Below are 22,625 nucleotides of genomic sequence, written 5' to 3'. Positions count from 1 at the left end.
TACAGCCTGCCCCCAGTAGTATACAGCCTGCCCCCAGTAGTATACAGCTTGCCCCCAGTAGTATACAGCTTGTCCCCTTGCAGTGTACAGCCTGCCCCCAGTAGTATACAGCTTGCCCCCAGTAGTATACAGCACTGCCCCCAGTAGTATACAGCACAGCCCCCATCAGTATACAGTCTGCCCTCAGTAGTATACAGCAGCCCCTATACAGATGAAGAAATAAACTTAATACTCACCCTCCGTTGTCCCGATGTTCGTCGCGGCTCCCGGCGGCTTCCGATCCCCATCGCGGCTCCCGGCGGCTTCTTCACTCTTCTCTGGCCGGGAGATCACGCTGGCCGTCGCACACTGTGATGCTGCGCTGTCGCCGCTGATGACGTCATCCATTGTCCACATCCACATTGGAGACCCTGTGGCAAATTGATATATTTCCCCACATTGTCCACATCCACATTGGAGACCCTGTGGCAAATTGATATATTTCCCCACTGTTATGATTTTTGTAACTTGCTTGTTAAAATAAAATTCATTGCCAAGAAAAAAAAACTATTTCTATCAGGATATAATTATTATTATATTTTTTGTAATTTCAGGTGTTGGTCCTCTTTATGCCACCTGCTCCCCTTCACAGTTTTTAAATTATGTTTATTCCCTCTATACATCTGATGGGGGTGATTGTCCAGAATATGCAATGACTGGATTACTCGACGCCCTAAAAGTCACCCCATTTGGTTCACTTGTTGTGTTAGTAACAGATGGGTCAGCCAAGGACAGTAATAACACTGATACAGTCAACCAAATATTCTCTCTAATAGAGTCTTTGAAAGTGAAGGTAAGAATTTTTTTCTTAAAAAAAACCCACTTCTTTTCCAACTGGAGATACCACTTCCATCCATTCTCTTAAAAATCTAGAGGATTTGTTGTAACAAAAATCACTATGTCAAGTTCGGTACTTTGTAATATACAGTTTGTATTGATGTTAATATATGCGCCATTTCTATATTTGTCTCTCTACAAGGTTTTCATTTTTGCCCGCTATCCTTGTGGAAGTGAATCTGATTATGATTTCCAGATTTACAAAGATATTGCTGATCGCAGTTATGGTCTCCTTTTTCATAATTACTATCTAACCCCTTATAAAGTAAGTACCAAAATGAAAAAAAAGGTTAAAGTATAACTAACCCATTCAATGTTTTTTAAATTTTAATATTTTAGAAATAAAAATAATAATAGTCAATTTTATCATACACTTTATTAGCAAAAAAAAAGCCTTTCTGTCTATTTGTTATTTCCTTATCCTGCATTAAGATGATGTATAAAGTGAGTTTATACATTAAAGGGATTGTCCAATTTCAGCAAATAATCAATATTGTTTGTGTAATGAAAAGTTATACAATTTTCCAATATACTTTCTGTATCAGTTCTTCACAGTTTTCTTGATCTCTGCTATTTGTCATTCAACAGGAAGCTTCATTGTTTACTTCCTGTCGATAAAAACGTAGATAAAAACGAGTTTATGGTCATATGATGGACTGGCAGGTGCACAAGCTGTTAGTATCGGATGGCTCTGATTACTCTCTACGATAATAACATCTCACGCACCTGCCTGCCCATCATATGACCATGGAAAGATTTTTATCTTCTGGAAGTAAACAAAGAAGATTTCTATAGTAGGACAACAAGCAGAGATCTAGAAAACCGAGATGAATCGATACTGAAAGTATGTTAGAAAATCATATAACTATTCCTTACAATATCTATATTGATTATTTGCTCAAAGTGGACAACCCCTTTAATCTTTAAAGTTTAAAATTAATTTAAGAGGTTCCAAAAATTTGACCAGGCAGGAGATTCTGTTATAGATTTTGTAGTGGGACCCAGGAGATTCAGATATTGAAATTATCTTATTTTCCCTCATAGGTATCAGACCTGCTCAACTTCTTTCTGAAAATTCCAGTTAACAGTACAACTCGCCTGTTTTCTGAAAATTATAGTGCATACTATAATACCTCAGTTAGTTTCTATGTCCCGTCAAATCTTACTACACTCATCATATCGCAATCCGGTTCATACCCTTCATTGACTCTTTATAACCCACTTGGTAAGAATCTATATTATATTGTACCATAAATATTATAATTTAACCCCTTTAGAGATCAGCCTTTTTTGGCTCCAAGAAATCCAAAAACTTTTTAGGGGGGGGGGGGTCATTTATATTTAGTCTGGACATTTGTGAGTGTCTTTTAAAAAAGTTGCACAAAAGTTGCAAAGTAGCCACTAGAGACGGGCGAGTATACTCGTCCGAGCTTGATGCTCGTTCGAGTATTAAGGTACTCGAAACGGCTCGTTGCTTGGAAGAGTATTTCCCCTGCTCGAGATCGAGCATTTAATTAAAAAAACACAGTGAAGAACAGTGAAGAATAGAATAAAAACACAGTGAACACAGGATCATTTAAGTGAAAAACACAGTGAAGAATAGATTACAGATGTTCTGCACATCTGCTTACTTGTCGGAAGATACGCGCGGAACGGTGCGAACAAAATAGTATGTGAAGAACAATATATATGTGTGAAGAACACATTGAAGAACACGGTGAGCAGGACAGAGACACCGGGGAGCAGCACAGAGACACCGGGAAGCAGCACAGAGACACCGGGGAAGCGGCAGCACGGAGACATCGGGGAACAGCACGGAGACATCGGGGCAGCGGCAGCACGGAGACATGGGGCAGCGGCAGCACGGAGACATTGGGCAGCAGGGAGACATCGGGCAGCAGGGAGACATCGGGCAGCACGGAGACATCGGGCAGCACGGAGACATGGGTCAGCGGCAGCACGGAAAGATCGGGCAGCAGGGAGACATCGGGCAGCATGGAGACATCGGGCAGCAGGGAGACATGGGGCAGCAGGGAGACATGGGGCAGCAAGGAGACATGGGGCAGCAGGGAGACATGGGGCAGCAGGGAGACATGGGGCAGCAGGGAGACATGGGGCAGCACGGAGAGATCGGGGAGACTTCAGTGGAAGAAGAGCAGCGGATCCCGGGACAGCGTATCTCCCGACAAGTAAGCAGATTTGCCGAACATCTGTAATCTATTCTTCATTGTGTTTCTCGCTGTGTTTTTCACTTAAATGATCCTGTGGTCACTGTTTTTATTCTATTCTTCACTGTTCTTCACATCTGCTAACTTGTCGGGAGATAATATACGCGCGGAACAGTGAAGAATAGATTGCAGATGTTTGCATACATCTGATCACTTATCAGAAGACATTCTTTTTCAATTAATTAACACATTTTATTCCCGAACCATGGTCCATTTGAAAAATGCTCGAGTCTCCCATTGACTTCAATGGGGCTCGTTATTCGAGACGAGCACTCGAGCATCTGGAAAAGTTTGTCTCGATTAACGAGCACTCGAGCATTTTAGTGCTCGCTCATCTCTAGTAGCCACCTTTTGCTTTGATTACTGCTTTGCACACTCTTGGCATTCTCTTGATGAGCTTCAAGAGGTGTGTGCCTTCTCAGGTTTAATTAGTGGGATTGGGACCATCAGTTGTGTTGTGCAGAAGTCAGGTGGATACACAGCTGATAGTCCTACTGAATAGACTGAATAGAATTTGTATTATTGCTAGAGAAAAGCAGCTAAGTAAATAAAAATGAGTGGCCATCATAACTTTAAGAAATGAAGGTCAATTAGTCTGAAAAATTGGGAAAACTTTGTAGGTTGTCCCCAAGTGAAGCTGCAAAAACCATCAAGTACTACAAAGAAACTGGCTGACATGAGGACCAGCCCAGGAAAGGAAGACCAAGAGTCACCTCAGCTGCGGAGGATAAGTTCATCCGAGTCACCAGCCTAAGAAATTGCAGGTTAACAGCAGCTCAGATTAGATACCAGGTCAATGCCACCCAGGTTCTAGCAGCAGACACATCTCTACAACATCTGGAGTAACAGGAGACTGTGTGCAGCAGCCTTAGGGTAAAATAGCTGCTAGGAAACCACTGCTAAGCATTTCTGGGAACTCCTTCAAGATTCAGAAGCCTGCTATGGGGAACTGCCTAACCTAGTTACACCAATGGCAACAGGTCATTGTAATTCTGTTATTGAGACAGTAGATTTTAATTTTGTTTTTACTTTTGGATGATTATGAAAAAGTTTTTATGTTACCACAATTCAAGTTGTAGTAGTACATTTTAGTTCTGTTTTTAATTATTACCATTTTTTAATGGCTTTTACCATGGGAACTTAATTTTGTGATCCACATATAGGCCAGTTTGTAAAAGACATGGTAATATACAATGCAACTTATTTACTAAGGGTCCAGGGAGCGCACTTTTGTCAGATTTTGGAAATTCTCGGGATTTGCGCCACTATGAAAGCTATTTAGAAGGGGATTGCGTTGCACGCAATTGGATTTTGGCGCATCGGCGCAGACTTTCATGTGACAGAAAACGGGGGGCATGGCCGTCAACAATCCGACTGATTCGGACTGAACGCGGGATTTAATATTCAATTTGTGTCGCAAACCAATGCACTTACATACACCGGAAAGAAGATCGTGAGCTCCGGTGGACCTGAGCAGGGAAGGGACAGATACAGGATATTGGGCGCACGATGTTAGTGAACTCCATCAGTCGGGTAAGTAAATGTGCCCCAATACGTTTTTTTTTTCTTCATTTTTTCTTTATATGTTACATTATTTTTCCAACATGTTTCCTTTTTTAATAAAAATAATTACCTATTTTTTTTTTTTTGTTTAAATGAGTCTCAAGTTGGAGCTGAAAATGTATTAATTTAATTGCATTTAAGTGTCACTTTAATATACACAGTCAGTTCTACTCATTGGCAGCCTATTAGGAAAATAGGGGGCCTAATCATTTGCTTATTTGCCATCAGTAGGGTCAAATAAGCAAGTGATTAGGCCCCCAACTATCCTCCACCACAGACGGCACCTCGTGTTCACACTGTGGTGTACATCACTTACAGTTGCTACAGAACTCAATTATTGCATCCAAAAGGTTAACCACCAGCTCCTTGAACACTGCAATGGGTAGGAACATTCTAAAAAACACTAAATATACTAATACTAAAAGTACTAAAACAATGTTGTTATACTGATTGCCAATCCACAATTTCTTGTCCTCTACACAATATACATATATTATTTCCTGTTCACCTCTTACCAGCCATGTTATTAGCATCACAGGCAGGATTACAATAAAGATAACACCCTTTATAAAATCCATCATTTACAATTGATGTTCTCACAGCTAAAAGTCTACACGGCTGACTTCCCGGCAAGATGACCTTTCCACAAGCACATACTAAAAACACAGACTACTGTATGAAAGGTCCATGTGGCTGCTGTTAGGCATGTCTAAAAAATGGATTGTTTTTACATAAATTTAAAAAAATAGGAAATGGAATGTGCACCTACTGTGTCACCTAATCATTTTGGCTGAGAACAAGGAAATTCTTTATGTGATATGGATATTCAAAATTAACAAGGATATAGACTTTGCTATGGAAAGTTCACTAGTCTGCTACCTCTCAGAATAGTCCCAGTGCAGGGGGTCAGTTTTCTGACCCAAGTGGGTAAAGAAACAACATAAAAAACCACCTAGGCTCATGGAAAGAGTTGTCAGTTGTCAAGGTTGAAAGTCAAGATGTGAAAGGTCCGAGCAAATGGTTTTTAGGCAAGCTTGAAAGTCAAGGTGTGGGTGGTTAGCACAAGTTTGAGGGCTAGGTTTAGCCTAGGACATCACAGGACATCAGCAGAAGAGGGTTGGGAAACAGAGACAAAGTCAGGGAATTAGCTAATGTCTGGAATAAAAGACAGTAAACTACAAATTACAACATTGCCTTTCTAGGAACTACATAGTTAAAGAACTTTGAAAGGATAGTTGCAGTAGGTGGTAGCATAGTAAGTAAGTAATTAAGTCACTATATTGTTTGATTGTCCGGCAAGTTATTTAGTTGCCACATTGGGGCTCATTTACTTACCCGGTCCCGTCGCGATCCTCCGTTCTCCGACGACGATTCGGGTCTTCCGGGTGATTCAACAAGCTCGTGCGTCCGACTTCCTGCAGGTGTCACTGTTGCGCCAAGGTCTGCCGGAGTTCACCATTTTCTCCCCGGTGCATGTAAGTGCTTGATTTTGCGACACACTTGGTTTTTTTAAATTCCGAGTTTTTTCCGAATCCGTTGGGTTTTCCGACAGCCACGCCCCCGATTTCTGTCACATGAAAGCCGGCGCGATTGTGCCGAAATCCGATCTCGTACGCCAAAATCCCGGCGGAATTTGGCGCAAAGCCAAAAAAAGTTGGGAAACGCCACGAAAGTGCGGCCACGGAGCCCTTAGTAAATGAGCCCCATTGTCTGGTTTTATTTACTACTTTTTGAGACTTATTTGTCTTAGGCCCTATTCACAAGGGCCATGTTTGAAGGTATATCTGGTCGCTAGTTTGCACAGGATATACATCGCCATAGACCTATGGTGCCAGGCGTAGTACGGTGACCATATAGTCACCATATAGTGCCATGGCTACTATGGAAGGGGCAGGGTGAGCGCTGACTATGGCCAGATAAACACACGTCAATGTGAATGTATCCATAGCTGAGACTTATAAGTCTCAACTGGGCAAATATAGGAAAAACAAGTTTCAACTGGGTTAAAAACATCTGAACTGGGATAAATATGTCACAACGGAGACAAACAAGTTTCAACTGGGAAAATATGACTAGATTTGGATTTTAAAAAGTCTCAATTGCGTCAAAAGTAGCAAAAGTACACAAACAATGTGGTGATAACCCACCCCACAGGCTTCTGATGATACGATTGTCTTAAGCAGATAATTTGGGAACTGAATTTTTTGTTTAAAAACAATGTGAAAGATATTTTTGATCTCTAAAAGATCTATTATATCAAAAATCATTGATGGGTCGAGTAGGTATACATTTTGCACTAATTCACTGAATAAATATCTAGTGATTACTTATTTCCTGCATTGCCATAGAAAATACCATGGGAAAAATATCTGATTAGGCCATCCATGAGTAAAAAATCACTAGGACATCGATCTACGAAAAGAATTATTATGTAGTTGATTTAAAGTGTTTTCTATTTTTTCAGGTGCAAGAGCAGACTTCACAACCTTCTTATCAGAATTTTGGGGTTCTGTAGGCTACTTGGATTATCCCAGGTCCGGCTACTGGTCATTTGAAAGCAATGCATACAGTTCTTACTCCATCCGTATTGAAGGATATAAAGGTAAACATATAAGTTAATCATAAAATGGCAAAACATAAATGTTCTCCTTTATGAAGGTAATCAAACCTTTCTCAAGAAAAGGGTCCACTGACCTCATCTTGCGGAGAGAGTGAAGAGGAGGCTTTTTATGTGAGGCCCTCCCGATTCTAGTCTACGGGAGGGCCCAAATAGTAAACTAAATAGAGAATTTTGAAAACAAGAATCATCCTGCACTGCGTTAAAAGTTTTTTCACACTCTATTCTTCAACTTTAAAATATAATTCCCATAGACGATAAACGCATTGTAGCTAACCAAATATCTTTGGTTATCTTCGGTTATCTTTTACAGAGTCCCTTGTCCTTTTAGCCAAGCCATGTAATAGGGGTCAGAGAACACCAATACTCAAGTTAGTAGCCAAGTTCCATGGTAGTTGAATGGAAAATAGGGCCCATTCACAACCACTTCTCCAATTGCCCCTGACCAGAATCAAGGGACACTTGAGAGGGTCGTGGATAGTCTGTGGATATGTCATGAGATTAGTCCTTTATTAATTGTGTAGTGTAAGTATAAGTCTAGAAATGAATAGTTGCAGTCAGATGATGGATGGGATCAGTTAATACAGACTGTCTCTCCGACTTAAGAACACCCGACTTACAGAAAACCCCTAGTTACAAACGAACCTCTGGATATTGGTAATTTACTGTACCTTAGCATTAGGCTACAATAAACATCTATAACAGTTATCAGAGGTGTCTGCTATTAAGATGAATTGTTAATCCTGGTTTTTATGACAACCTAAAAGTGTTAAAATCCAATTGTCACAGAGACCAAAAAACTTTGGCCGGGGTTACAATTATAAAATATACAGTTCCGACTTACATACAAATTCAACTTAAGAACAAACCTACAGAACCCATCTTGAACATAACCTGGGGACTGCCTGTAGACTTGAACTAACTTGTGTCCTTTTTTTTCTCTTCAGAAAACGGCGCGCTGGGTAAGAATAAAATCTATTTTTCTTTCTATAGAGAATCAAAAATATTTTTGGCGCCCCACTGCTTAGCATTTTTGCTTTATAAGCTTAGTGTATAGGTTAAAGTACGTGACTGTAGCTGCATAAAGTTTGCAAGTTCATTTATGTTTCCTCCAAAACTCCAAATACAAAATGTGAATTTCATTTTTGACCCCCAGTGGGGAAGAGATCATTTGCTGATAATTTTTGTACAATGATGATAATTGATGAATAAAAATTCATGCGGTACAAATAGCAGAGACAAAACAAAACAGTGCTCATAGGGTAATATTGTTCGGTTCAGGGTGTCTGATGTGGTTGGTGGTTGCTCACCTGGTCGAGTTGTGCTCAGCATAAGGGATGGTGGTCAAAGGTGCAGCCGATGTCTTTGTGTTCTCCAAACACGGGATGCTATGTCGGTTGGAGTCAAACTCTGGACGCTGTAGGAGAGTTGTTCCAGAGTTGTGCCAACCTTGAAACAACTCTCCTACAGTGTCCAGAGTTTGAATTTTAATTTACTTGAAAAAGAGGACCCCCGTCCCCCGAAACACGTTGTGATTACCTATTTTGGTCTATTTTAACATCGATAAAACTTTTGGAGAAAAATACCTGGTCTAGCTGAGAGCCTGCCGTCCTTGACCCCACCCAAACCTATAAGTGGTACAAATAGTTATTCATCCTACTGTATCCTACTGTATATAGACAGGACCTTATGCAGAAATCATTAAATATTATTATTCTTCAGGATACATGCAGGATATATGCAGGAATCTGACAATATTTTGACATTGTTATTTTTTTCTTCTTTCAAAGGTGACACTTTTAACAGATCTGGTAAGTATAGATCGTGTTACTTTTAGGATGCACCCACCAAATTGGTACATGTACTGTATCCAAGGATGATTTTATAGTCCTGTTGAGCAGAGTACTTCAAATATCTGCAGACATAAAAGCCCGGGTGCCTACAGCCAACACTAGACGGAAACACTCTTTTAACCTCCTACAGTAGAACTCCGGTAGACTTATGCAGAATGAAGATTAGGTCCAAGTCTCTTTGCTAAGGACTGCAGTGCAGATTTTCCCCATGTCATTTCAAGAGGCCCTATTATTATTTTTGGGAAAACATATTTGATCATATATCCAAGGTATTTAACCCCTTAATGAACACCCTATGTTGTTTTTATGGTGGTTATTAAAGGTACTTCTTCTGATGCACAGCCTTTCTACATCAGTGTCAGAAGAAGTTTGTAGGACATCGCCTCCTTCAAGTGTTGATGTCGGGCTGTGTCACCACACCCCAGACCCGGCATTAACACCAGGGATCAGAAAAACAGTCCTAGGTGTTTGAAGGAAATCAATGAGTGAAAATAACGAAAGAAGGCTACAGATTTTCACTTCTGATCCTCTTGATCCCAGCGATGATCCCGCTTGATTATTTTGATCCCAGCAATGTCCATTGCTTATATTGACATGCTATGATCATCTAGCATGTTGGGATAAATAAACGTTTCATAAGCAGCATGGAGTGCGGGGAGAAGATGCCCGGCATTCCGGGCTGCTAATTATGCACCTCCCTTTCTCCCTCTCCCATGCTGGGGTGTGCATAATTAGCAGCCCGGAATGCCGGGAGATCAAATAAATCCTGCTGTAGCCCTAGGGTCTGAGACTGCCGGCTCCTGCTGTTCGGCCTCCTGGCAGGACCTGGCTGTAACTGACTGAGCATGCCACACTTCAATCCATATGTATTGCTTTGTAAAGGTTTAAACAAGCGATCGGACGAATGCTTGTACAAGTCCAAGTGTGAAAAAAAATTAGCAAGGTAAAAAATATGGAAAAATGTATTTTTAATAAAAAATAAATCATGGGGTGGTAGCTGAGAAGAGGATTCTATGTAAATTGGAATCTATTCTGGAGAATAGCTCCCATCCTATGCATGATACTGTGGTGGCATCGGGGAGCACCTTTAGTGACCGACTGCTTTACCCCAACTGTGAAAGGGAGCATTATCGCAAGTCATTCCTTCCTGCTGAGATCAAGTTGTTCAACCTACAAGGCCCAAACGAAAGTAACCTGTACCCCCCGACTAACCAGTCCCTGCAGGTCCCATCCTCAGACTGAATAGCAAACTGTCGATCATTGTTTGTCCTCTTTATTTGTCTTCTTTTTATCATTTTCTTCTGTTGTTCATTTGTCTCTAATATTATTGTTCTGTCATTGTGTGTACTATATTCTCTGTACTCTGCTGTTGTAACACTGTGACTTTCCCCACTGTGGGACTAATAAACAGCGATCTCATCTTATCTTTTATATATATTTATATATATATATATATATATATATATATATATATATATATATATATATACTCATACTAATAAATATAGGTGAACTCTTGACTAGTGACATCCTATAAGAGAACCCTGCAGAGATTCTGAACTCCTTGGTTGGCTTCAGCAGAACAGGTCACAGAGCATGTCTAGTATTCTTGAGTGGTGCTGTTTATACATAAAAGTAATTGTGGGTTACACGTTTCAGCCTTCCTGAATAAAAAGCTTTTACAATTTGCCATTCTATCTTTAAAGTCTTCTAGCAGATACATTCAATGTAAGCAATTTATAAGACAAACATGATCCACTTGAGCTTATAAGTATAAAATACTTATTTTTCAACCCACAAATTATGTAACATAAAGTAAATATAGAAAAAGATAACTACACAAAGGTAAAAAAAACACCAGCTCACCCCACCTCGGAATATCCACTGGAAATAGGGGCTCTTGAGACTCCGTTGGTGCACGGAGACAGATCCACCCACAGCCGTCAAGAGACTTGTCGAAAAATGTATCCTTTATTCAGATAAAATGTAATATCCAACACGAGGAGAACAGGGCTAAAGCATTTCGACACCAAGCGTCTTACTCATAACATGTGATGAGGTTCACTGTTGGATATTGTATTTTATCTGAATAAAGGATACATTTTTTGACAAGTCTCTTCGTTGGACTCTTCCATGAGTGCCAGTCCGTGCTATTATCTTCATAAAGTAAATATGTATGACTGTACATGCTTTCTTTCCACGCAGATTTTTGCTCTAGATGTAGCAGCAATGCTAACTGTAAAAAAGATGTCCTTGACTACACCTGTGTCTGTAAAGACGGCTTCAGCGGTGATGGCTATTCCTGTTACGATATCAATGAATGTTACTACTGGCCTTCTCCTTGCGGCTATTATGCTTACTGTATCAACACGTATGGCTCATACAACTGTGTCTGTTCCAGTGGATTCATATCAGAGAATAACACTTGTATAGATATAGATGAATGTTCTTCTCCGGAGCTCAACAACTGCGGCCAAAATGCTGCATGTGAAAACTACAATGGATCCTACTACTGCTATTGCCCAACAGGATTTTTTGGAGATGGATATAGGTGTGAGGTAGATGAATGTACAAAAGATGTTTGTGGGTTTGGTAGAGAATGCATCAAATACTATGGGTACCATACCTGCTCCGATCCATGTTTTAACTATACCACCTTGAATGAACCTACCAGGAGCACATCATATCGCGATTACTATTATTACGACTACTATTACTGGTATTATGGACGTTCTGACTATTACCTAAATGGATGGTATCGTTTTACGGGAAGCGGTGGATCCAGCCTGGCAGATTTTTGTCCCTCTCAGGGTAGTTGTTACACCAGATACCCCATGTGGTTGCAAGGGGCACATCCAGAACCTGCCGATGGAATTGTGAATGGAACAGTTTGTACTTCCTATTATGACACTTGCTGTCAGTGGACATCATCGGTGAAGATAAAGGCTTGTCCTGGAGGATTTAATGTGTATAAATTTAGTTACCCCCCTCAATACTATTCTGGATATTGCACAGGTAAGAGAATAAAACTGAGATACAATCAAGTCTTGTGTTATATAAATGTTTAGACATTGTACATCAACCATCTCCGATATCCAGAAATTCTTTCAAGAGTTACTACTGGATTCATGCTGTACCACATCTGTGTCGCAGAAAAAAGTGACTTTTTATGGATTTCCCAGACAATAGGAACTAATCACAAGACATTTCAATTGCTCTTTTCAATGACATAAAATGAGAATAAAATAAACCTTGGTGGCCTCTAGGGCAATTTGCAGCAAACACCCAGCTTGGCAAAAACTTAGCACATAAGTCCTCTCCATACTTCAGTAGCTGACATGTGATGTACTAATACATAACATGTCGTTACGGGGTTTATTAAGGATATTATAAAGTTTTCTATTACCATCTGTACTTAATACTACTACTAATAATTATTATTAATAATAATAATTTGGCTTAAAAGTTTACTTACACTTTTGTACTAAACCTTATACGTATAAGGATTATTTGGAATTTGGAATAAATTGCCCTGTTGCCAATGGAATTTTCTGGGATTTTAGCACAGATGACTTGAACATTCTCCATTTATGTAAAGTACTGACAGGTTTTCCTGTTGATGGACCTTTATTTTTTGTGCCATTTTCCCTAGTAGAATAAAAACATAATGGTTTCCTAACATTATAGGGAAGACCTACAATGCCTTGTCCGACAGTTTTCTTATGGACAAGGCCTGTTACAAGCCCCATTTACAGCAGTTTTTTGCTTTGCTGCTCCGCCTGCCACATTAGGGTTAGGTGGGTACTAATAGAGACTATAGCTAATATCTCCAACATATCAAACCTTGTCAAAACTGGCCTGACGCAGCAGAGATCACTTCCAGATCTTCTATGAGGACGGAGCATCTTAGTAGATCCAAACTGCAAATTGCCAGTGGGGGGAATTTTAAGAATGGTGTTCAAAATTAAGGTTGTAATACATTCTCCCCATTGCCTCTACAACTATATAGTGATGCATGAATTTCTGTTGCTATTCACGTATTATGTAGCAGACTACATTGATGACTGTGTACACATTGGAGTAAAATAATTGCTATGATAAAAAGCTAATATATCACTAACAGGTTCCCCCTAGTTCTTCATATTTTTTACAACTCTTTTGCAGATCCAGCCACAGTCCCTGATTCTTGTTCATGCGCTGCTGACGAGGAATGTAGAAAAGTTGGTGGACGTTACAGCTGCTATTGCAAAAATGATAGTGGTATTGCAGGTACAGTTCATTTTATAACCTCTTGCTCAATCTGTCTTGTTTGCCCAAGATGGACTTCTCACTGATGTATTAGATTATATCTTCCCATAGAAGATCATCTTGATGTGAACAAAATTACTTATTCCATATTATGTATTCATAAATGACACATTCATTCTATTACTAGAGGTCAACACAAATATTCCTGCTATATGTCCTGACTGGACAGGACAGTTTAATAGAAGTTCCATTAAAGAAGCCCAGTTATTAACATAATTGCAACTAACAATATTGTTTTTTTTTGCAGTTTTATCAGACATTCGTCCGGTGCTTTCATGTGGTGCTCAGGAAATGAAAGCTTCCTTCCAGAAATGTGATCTGAAAAAATTTAATCTAAACACCAAAAATATACATCTAAATGATAGATACTGTATAGGGTTTAATGATTACAACACGACAAACATCATATCTGTGGTGTCTGTGCTGAAGAATGGAGTCTGCGGAAACGAAATGGTGGTAAGTAGATATGAATGAGAATAAAAGGTTTGCTAACATGTATATTCATACAGTTCATACTTGTTCTTATACTTACATTGAATCATATGTAGAGACTACATGGCTACAACTAGGGCCACCACGACAGTCTCTCCCCTTTCCTCTTCTACCAACCGTCCTTCCCAAAAGCTCTAACATAATTCTTCTCTTCCCTTGTACAGAACAATGGCACACATGTCATCTTTAAAAACAACATTTTCCTCTCCTTGGATACAAATTCATCACTTGGTGGAGAAGATATACTTAGTATTAGGTATTCCTGTGTGTATCCTCTAGACTTGGAGCTGGCCCTGGAAACAGCCCTGAAGCCATTCACAGAGTGAGTAATTCATGTAATGTGAATAATAGGTGAAAGCTCTCATCTATCACATTATTTCATAGGTAATAATCACTATTTGAATCCTATCCTACAAAAAGGATGATATATAGTCCAAGCGACTGCACTGTAATACTAATATATTGTAGTGCAGTGTTAAAGGGGTATTCCAGGAATAAGCATAATTCATATACAAGTGGGCACTCAAAATATAAGCTAATGTGTAATTAGTTGTTATTTAAAATTTTGCTCCCCTTAGCAGAAAATGCTGGTGACATACAATGTAATGAAGAATTAAAATGCTACTGGCCCTTTAATCAGTCCGTTAATTTCCTCTGCGCTGTCCGTTGCAGAGAAGACACAGGACAGAAGATGGCCGCTGGTCACATGTCCACATCACATGTCCTGCACCTGCCTGGGCAGGTCATGTGATCAGCACTAAGTTTGGCTGTAGTCGGTTGGTTGCAGTGCATCCAGTATGGCCGGTGTTTTGTTGATGGCAGTTACACATCGTTACTATGGTAACAGAGCAAGAAAACCTGCTACATCATCAATGGCAGCAGAGCATAAGTGGTAGGAGGAGTTACTGAGAACTAAAGAATGGATCTTGGGACTTGTAGTTTCCAGTGGTGGCCATCTTAGTGATAACTCCGATAATCCCACGAGAAGAGAAAACACGGCACTCACCGGTATGTGCAACGTTGAAGTCTTTATTCGGACGGACACAGGACAGGAGTGATGCACGCCACGACTAGGCGATGGGCCGTTTCGCGCACAAAGCGCTTCCTCAAGCCTCAGACCTTGCGAGAAAAATTGCATTGTTTATTGTTACCAAGGCCACGCGAGCCGGGGGCGGGTATTTTACCCGGACCCAGAGATCTCGCGAGGTCTGAGGCTTGAGGAAGCGCTTTGTGCGCGAAACGGCCCGTCGCCTAGTCGTGGCGTGCATCACTCCTGTCCTGTGTCCGTCCGAATAAAGACTTCAACGTTGCACAAACCGGTGAGTGCTGTGTTTTCTCTTCTCGTGGGATTATCGGATTCACTGTGCATGCACACGTGCACCTCCGGGGAGCAGCGATTTGACGCCAGTCCACACTCTGGGACGCCACTGAGTTCGGGTTGTGTGGAGAGGGTGGTGCCGGTCCTACTATTCTCTTTTGTTTACGGTTAGTGATAACTCCACCTACTTTAGAGAGGCTATACATTTTGTAAATCATAAAATCAAACTATTTCAGCTATGTTTTGTGACTAATGACATTGAGTATTGTTGTATTCATTTATTTATATCATCATTGGTTTTTGTGCCAGACTTTCATATTCCCAGAATACCCCTTTAAGTGTCTGACCATGCAGACACTTGTGCAGACAGTTTACAGTCAGACCCAGAAGGGACCTGACGGGGCTGACATGGTAAGGATCAATCCTTCCTACAGGGCAAGGTGTTTCAACCATAACCTCAGCATGTAAGGGGTTAACAACTATAATCTAAGTTATCTCCGGGTGTGGGTGTTGGAGGGTGTAATTAACAACTGACACTTACAAGTTCTGGTGCTGGCACCACTTGTGAACTGGTGCCAGAAGCATGTGATAGTACGGTGGTTTGCAGGAACTCGGCTCCCTCAGCGCCACACAGTTACGACGTTTTGCAGGAGGGTTAAAGGAATATTCCCACAAAAATTATTAAATGTATTCAGTAAAGCAAAATAATACACTCTCTAGTTCACTAGTTAACAAAAACAGCATTTCACAGATATAATCCCAATTTTACTGATACGGCCTTAAATCTTCTGACTATGCTCAGATTCTTCTCATGAATAGCTTCTCTTGTCTGCACAATGAAGTGCTCTCTGCCTCCTGCCCCTCCCCCACTGCATTACAGACACACTACAAAATAGATACTTCCATACAGCAAGCAGCAGGAGTGTGCAGAGACTTACTCTACAAGCTACAGACAGATGAGAAGAGCTGACTGTGTATTTATTGATGAGGTGAGAGAGCAGAGCTGAGATTGTCATTGGCCCACATTTATAAAAACTAGTGCAGTCAGTACTATTTGCAGTTTGCCTGTGGAGTGTGCAGGGGGCGCCAGATTAATAAAAACTGGTGCAGGGTCTTCATGAATCTGGCGCCCCCTGCAATGCTCGGGAAGTGGGCACCATTTTTTTGCTGCACTGTGTTCATGTTGTGGAATTGTTGCACATGTCAGTAATAAATGTGGTGCAAGGTCCGACTAAACGATAACATGCCCTTAAGATGCACAGTTTTTCTGTCTTGCCGGACACACTGCAGTCGCGACACAAAATTGGGCAGACACTTGATATATATATATATGTGCAAGCAGTCTGTGCAAAGTCAGACATAAAACTGATACAAACACTTTAGTAAATGTGGGCCATTGGTGGACTGTAGGGACTTGTACATCATAACCCCAAAACCAAGGCTCTTGACCCGGGGACTTAACATACCCCCAAATTAACCCACCATTGAAAAACAAGGACCATTAAATTGTTGTGGGTATGTGGGTAGGCCACAGCATTTATTTTTTTAGAAAAACCATAGTTAATTAAATAACAAAACATATTAAAGGACACCTGTCATCAGAAATTAAAGGACACCTGTCATCAGGTCTGTGTCACTAGTCCTGTCACCTCTACCTGTTGGAGCAGCTCATAAGGATCCCATCCCAGCCTTTATCTAGTTATTTCATACATTAATCATTGTAAAATCATCTATTCTTTATCATGTAAATGATGCTGGTCACATGGTCAGAGGCAGTGATGTCACCCCTGTTACCCCTCCCCTCCCCTCCCCCTGCTCATGTCTGTGTGTAATGTATAGTAAAGCATGGCTAGTGTGTGTGCTGCATCTGCTGACATGCTGCATCCTCCTAATATACAGGTGAGAGACACAGACATCAGCTACACATGAATCTGACATTCTGCATCCTCCTAATATACAGAGACACAGACATCAGCTACACATGAATCTGACATGTTCTGCTATAACATGGCTGCAGCCTGCAGGGGGCGTGGCCACCAGCACCAGGAAGCACATCATTATACAGCCTCACATCATTATACAGGCTGTCAGTCAAGCACTGGGGGTGTGGCTGTGCCTCCCACTCATGAATAGAGTGGACAGCTTGAATATGCTAATGCTTCATTGGACATTTCCCAGGTCATTTGCATACAGCTTTAGGACCTCATTGCTTAGGTTTACAGGCATGTAGAGGGACAATGAAGGGATAGAGGCAATGCTCTCTAATGGCAGTTTATGAAAATATATTTAGTTTAGGGGGGTTATTTTGCATGACGGGTTCTCTTTAAAGTGCATAAACAGTTGAAAAAAAAATTCTTCAGAGAAAAAACCTTCACCCGAATGGCGGCTGATGGCCGGCAGACGTCATGTGGGGACCTTCCTTTTGCCTTCGGGCATGTGAAAAATCTGCCAATGCTGTGACATCTGAAAAGACAGAGAAAACAACCAGAAACCGCAATAACGAGAAAAACACCTGAAAAAAAAAATATATCCTGAGGGCAGGGTGGGTGGCAGACTTCTCGCCGCTCGGTCCGGAGGGCAGAAGGAATGATGACCCCCCCCCCATGTGCTCCCAATGCTTATAATATCACCAGGTGGGCTTTGCAAGCCGTCCACCTTCCCCCTTCAGTTACCGCCAAAAAGGGGGACAATCGCCTCCTTCTACATTATTTAAATCTTAAGTAAATCCCCCCCACAGTCATGCGCCACATTTCTGTCTGCAGCACAATTCTGCAGAAAGTACACCAGAAGCTTATAGGAGGTAAACAAGTGATAAATATGAGTAAAATTGTAAAGTAAGGAGTTAAAAAGTATCTTTATTGTTTAAACATCACTAGGGGATTAGGAAATTTGAGAACTTTCTTTCATGGCAAAACCCCTTTAAGGACATTCACAGTTTTGTGTTGTCTTACAGTCATTGGGCCACATTTATTAAAGTGTTTGCACCAGTTTTCTGTCCGCCTTAACACTAGAAAGAACATGCAAACTGCTTGCACATGTATTTATAAAGTGTCTGCACCAGTTTTGTGTGTACGGTGTCCAGCAAGACAGAAAAAATATGCACCAAAAGAGGCGAGTTACTGCGTAGTCTGACTGTGCGCCACAATTCTGCACTATTAACAAAGTACAGGGGCTGCCAGATTTATGAAGATTCACAGATTCACATATTTTGATAAATGTGGTCCGTTGTGTTATTGGAAGGTAAACCTCTAGCTAAGCCTAAATCTATAGCATCCTGGTTGAGGTTTTCACATAGATTTTTTGGCAATTTTCTCCATTCAGTTTCACTCATCCTGCCCAATCTAATCTGACTGAGCCTCATCTGTGCTGCAGACAGATTAGCATACCAGGTTTTAGATATACAAAGCTGGCAGAGACATCCCCCAACCTAAAGTTGCTCCTACAAAGTACTGATTCAGGGGGACTCAAACAATATGCACACCACATCAAATTACCACTTTAGTGTTGCTCTATCCAATACAATTTGTAAGTTTGAGGCTTAAAGGGAACCCGTCACCAAGGACTTCATTTTCAGAAAAGACCATTACATCTGCAGTGCAAATCTGTCTTTCTGCCTTTTGTAAGCATTTGCATACAACTTACCTTGCTCCCTGACAAAATCCTGGGTAGTTACAGGGACCGGGCTTTGTTTCGGTTGCATTTCAAAAAACAACGTGTGCCTTGTCTGTTACTCACTCCTCAGATCTTGGCCCCCACCTTTGTGCTCCCTTACAGCTCCTCCTCCTGCTGCTCACACAGCCTGGTGTGATGACATCAGTGGGGGAGAGACAATCTGCACAGGAGCACAAAGATGGAGGCAGTCTGCAGCTCATACAAGTCACATGTTGTTTTTTGAAACCAAAGCCCAACTCCTGTGACTACCCCAGGATTCTGTCAGGATGCAAGAGCAAGTTATAACACACAATTATATTGTAATGCAAATGCTTAGAAAAGGCAGAGAGGCATTTTTGCACTGCAGGTGTCCTGGGCTTTTACAATCTGTCTTTAGTGAAAATTAGGTCCCTGGTGACAGGTTCCCTTTAAGAATGAGCTGAAGTTTTTGTGATCCACTGTATATACAAGGCAGAAGCAATCATGACACATGATAGTTGGTCGAATCTCTTACAGATTTTTGCAGTGAGGTCCAGGAGCTGCACGTTTTGTCTCCATTGTCTATAGAATATTCTTGTGCTTTAATACTGGGTTCTTCTTTTCATTGCAGTTCAGCTGTTGTGAATGTTACTGGGACTGGACAACTACAAGTAACTATGGCTCTGTATAAAGACTCGTCCTACACCTCCCCCTATGAGGGCTCTCAGGTTCTACTGACAGCCGCAACCAATTTGTTCATAGGAATTATTCTGAAAGTAGGAGACGCTTCCCAGTATGCCGTGCAGATAACAAACTGTTACGCTTCACCCTCAATAAACTCCACAACAAGATATGATATCATCAAGAACAGGTATGTATTTCATGAATATATACTAATGAGCCCACTCTTACCTGATCTACAGAACTAAACTAAACAAAAGAAATAAAAAATAAGCATAATATCACAACATAATGGGGGTCATTTACTAAGGGCCCGATTAGCGGTTTCCCGACGTGTTACCCGAATATTTCCGATTTGCGCCGATTTCCCCTGAATTGCCCCGGGATTTTGCCGCACGCGATCGGATTGTGACGCATTGGTGCTGGTATGCACGCGATGGAAATCGGGGGGCGTGGCCGAACGAAAACCCGACGGATTCGGAAAAACCGCCACATATAAAAAAAAAAAATGTGTTGCGGAGCTTGCACTTACCTTCACTCAGCCCGGCTCGGTGTACTCCATTGCGTTCCGGGGAACTTCAGTGCAGCAGCGCCACCTGGTGGACGTCGGAGGAACTGCCTTAATGAATCCAGGACGGACCTGAATCCACCGCAGAGAACGCGCCGCTGGATCGCGAATGGACCGGGTAAGTAAATCTGCCCCAATGGCTGAAATTTACATCACTAATCCTCCACACGATGGAATAAAATAAAATATATCCCTTAGGCTATATTCACACTGCCGTTGCCCGCCTGTACCGTATCGGGCAACGGCAGTGTACGGGGAGAGGAGGAGGAGGTGAGCGCAGCTCACCCCCGCCCCTCTCCATAGCAACCTATGGCGCACGGCGCCGTATTACGGGAAAAGATAGGACAGGTCCTATCTTTTTCCCGGGTATGGAACGGTACGGTGCCGCACGTGTACGGCACCATACCGCTCCCGTAGGGTGCCGTGCGCCCATTGCTGCCTATGGGGGACGTATATCGGCCGTATATATACGTCGGCCGTACATACGTCCCCCATACGTTAGTGTGAATGTAGCCTTAAGGCAAATCTCCCTGTGTCTTTAACTCCTTAATGATAAGGCCTGAAAAGGCTTTAATGACCGGGGCAATTTTAGTGAATTTTAAAATATGGATCAGATTAAGGCCCATAACCTATTTTTTTTTCATGCTACCTTGAAAGTTTTTGCACCATTTTTTTATGACTCAAAGGTCTAGTTGGAACTTAACAAAAGTTTTAGGACTTTTTTTTTAATTTTTGTTTTATTTGTGTTTAAATTTACAAAAAAGTGGTAAAAAAAGAATTTTTTGTAATGTATAGTATAAATATTTTTTAATTTTCAAATTAACTCAAAATGAACATCATCATTTTGATATATAATGGGCCACAATTATTAAAGCGTTTGGTTCAGTTTCTATAAAATCTCTGTTCCAGTTTTGTGGCGCAGCTGTACTTTGCCCACCGCACCACAAAATTCTGCAGGGTCGTTCCGGTGCAGAGTTGGAGTGTGTGCCACATTTATTACAGCAACTCAACTCAACAGAATTGTGTCACACATAATGGTGCCCACTTCTAGAGCAGTGCAGGGGATGCAGATTAATGAAGATTGAGCACCAGTTTTGATGAATTTGGCGCCCCCTGCACAGTCCACCGGCAAACTGCACATAGTACAGACTCAGAAAACTGGGGTGTACGTGTGTGCACTGTGATAGAATAGATAGGCAAAGACAAAAGGACAAGAGGAACGCTCTCCTCGTGCATTAAATGATGACCGGTGGATTTATCCTATGGTGGAAATAAACTCACCTGGTTCCACACAATGGGTGGATTTACTTACCCGGTCCATTTGCGATCCAGCGGCGCGTTCTTGGTCGAGGATTCGGGTCTTCCGGCAATTCACTAAGGTAGTGCGCCCGATGTCCACCAGGTGTCGCTGCTGTGCTGATGTCCGCCGGAGTTCGCTGGAGTTCACCGTCCTATCTTGGGTGCTGTTAAGGCCACTGGGACACATTTCTACAGTTTGTTTTTTCATTTTACATTTTCTCTTGCAAATTTTCCACTGTAAGTGTGTTATCTAAAAGTTACAGGGGGAAATGGTCCCTGTGTGGACTGATCTGTACCGTGTCTGATCAGACCCAGCAGTTCTGCTTAAACCTTGGTGAACTGGTGATCACGTGACGTTGACTCATGGTGCATCAGAATATGATGTAAACCCTGCCCCTCGACCAATATATTTTTTCAAAGACTTTTGCATTCTAGTTCCTTTGGATCAATTACTGTGTCAGTGTAGTCTTACAAAAGCCGGCTCTTCTGATGGGCCGTTCCAAATGTGAATTCATGTCTGATTATTGATACCTGACACACATTTACGGATGGGTTCTTTCCTTTCAGTTGCCCCTCCTTGCAAGACTCTAGCATTAAAGTAATACAAAACGGAGTCTCAGCAAACGGTCAATTTTCTATAAAGCTCTTTGGATATGTAAAGGATTCAGATGTTGTGTACCTGCACTGTGGCGTCCATATTTGTACAACAACCTGCGCACCAGTAAGTATGACTTATCTTTTTTAAAGGGGTTGTCCCGTCAAAGCAAGTTAGGCCCAATCCACAGGATAAGACTTAACATTCTGGTATATGTGATGGGACGGATCACGAGAATGGGGGTCCATTGAACCCCACGTCGCACCCCAAGAAGACCAGAGTCCATTGCAGCATGGACTGCCCAGTTCATCTCTATGGAGCTGATGGAGATAGTCCAGCACCAAACTAGGAAATATTCATCAGCTCTATAGAGATGAACTGCTCCGGTTATCTTGGGGTGCAACAGGAGTACATCGGACCACCGTTCTCATGATCCATGGGGGTTCCATCACTAAGACCCCACTGATTAGCAAGTTAGGCCCTATCCTGTGGATAACTTGCTAAGTGACTGGACACCAAAACCACAATGTGACACCAAAACCACCAATTTTATAAAATAAATTGGAAAGTACAGCATAGTCTAACCATACATACAAT

General features: G+C 41.5%; 1 protein-coding gene across 1 annotated transcript in view; it reads left to right on the top strand.

Annotated features, from left to right (window-relative positions):
* LOC140075105 (uromodulin-like) overlaps nt 1-22,625 on the top strand; it is a 36,857-nt gene that overhangs the window by 11,284 nt on the left and 2,948 nt on the right. The window contains exons 4-15 of the mRNA XM_072120608.1: nt 594-832; nt 1,019-1,141; nt 1,921-2,101; nt 7,132-7,269; nt 8,232-8,246; nt 9,075-9,095; nt 11,343-12,152; nt 13,302-13,406; nt 13,693-13,901; nt 14,102-14,259; nt 19,517-19,756; nt 22,001-22,154. Of these exons, the coding sequence (XP_071976709.1) occupies nt 594-832; nt 1,019-1,141; nt 1,921-2,101; nt 7,132-7,269; nt 8,232-8,246; nt 9,075-9,095; nt 11,343-12,152; nt 13,302-13,406; nt 13,693-13,901; nt 14,102-14,259; nt 19,517-19,756; nt 22,001-22,154 (2,393 nt within the window). The remainder of the gene's footprint in view (nt 1-593; nt 833-1,018; nt 1,142-1,920; nt 2,102-7,131; nt 7,270-8,231; nt 8,247-9,074; nt 9,096-11,342; nt 12,153-13,301; nt 13,407-13,692; nt 13,902-14,101; nt 14,260-19,516; nt 19,757-22,000; nt 22,155-22,625) is intronic.

The sequence above is a fragment of the Engystomops pustulosus genome, chromosome 8 (genome assembly GCF_040894005.1).
Source record: "Engystomops pustulosus chromosome 8, aEngPut4.maternal, whole genome shotgun sequence".
Classification (NCBI taxonomy): Eukaryota; Metazoa; Chordata; class Amphibia; order Anura; family Leptodactylidae; genus Engystomops; species Engystomops pustulosus.
The sequence above is the reverse complement of the archived record's forward strand: the minus strand, read 5'-3'. Positions and strand labels throughout refer to the sequence as shown.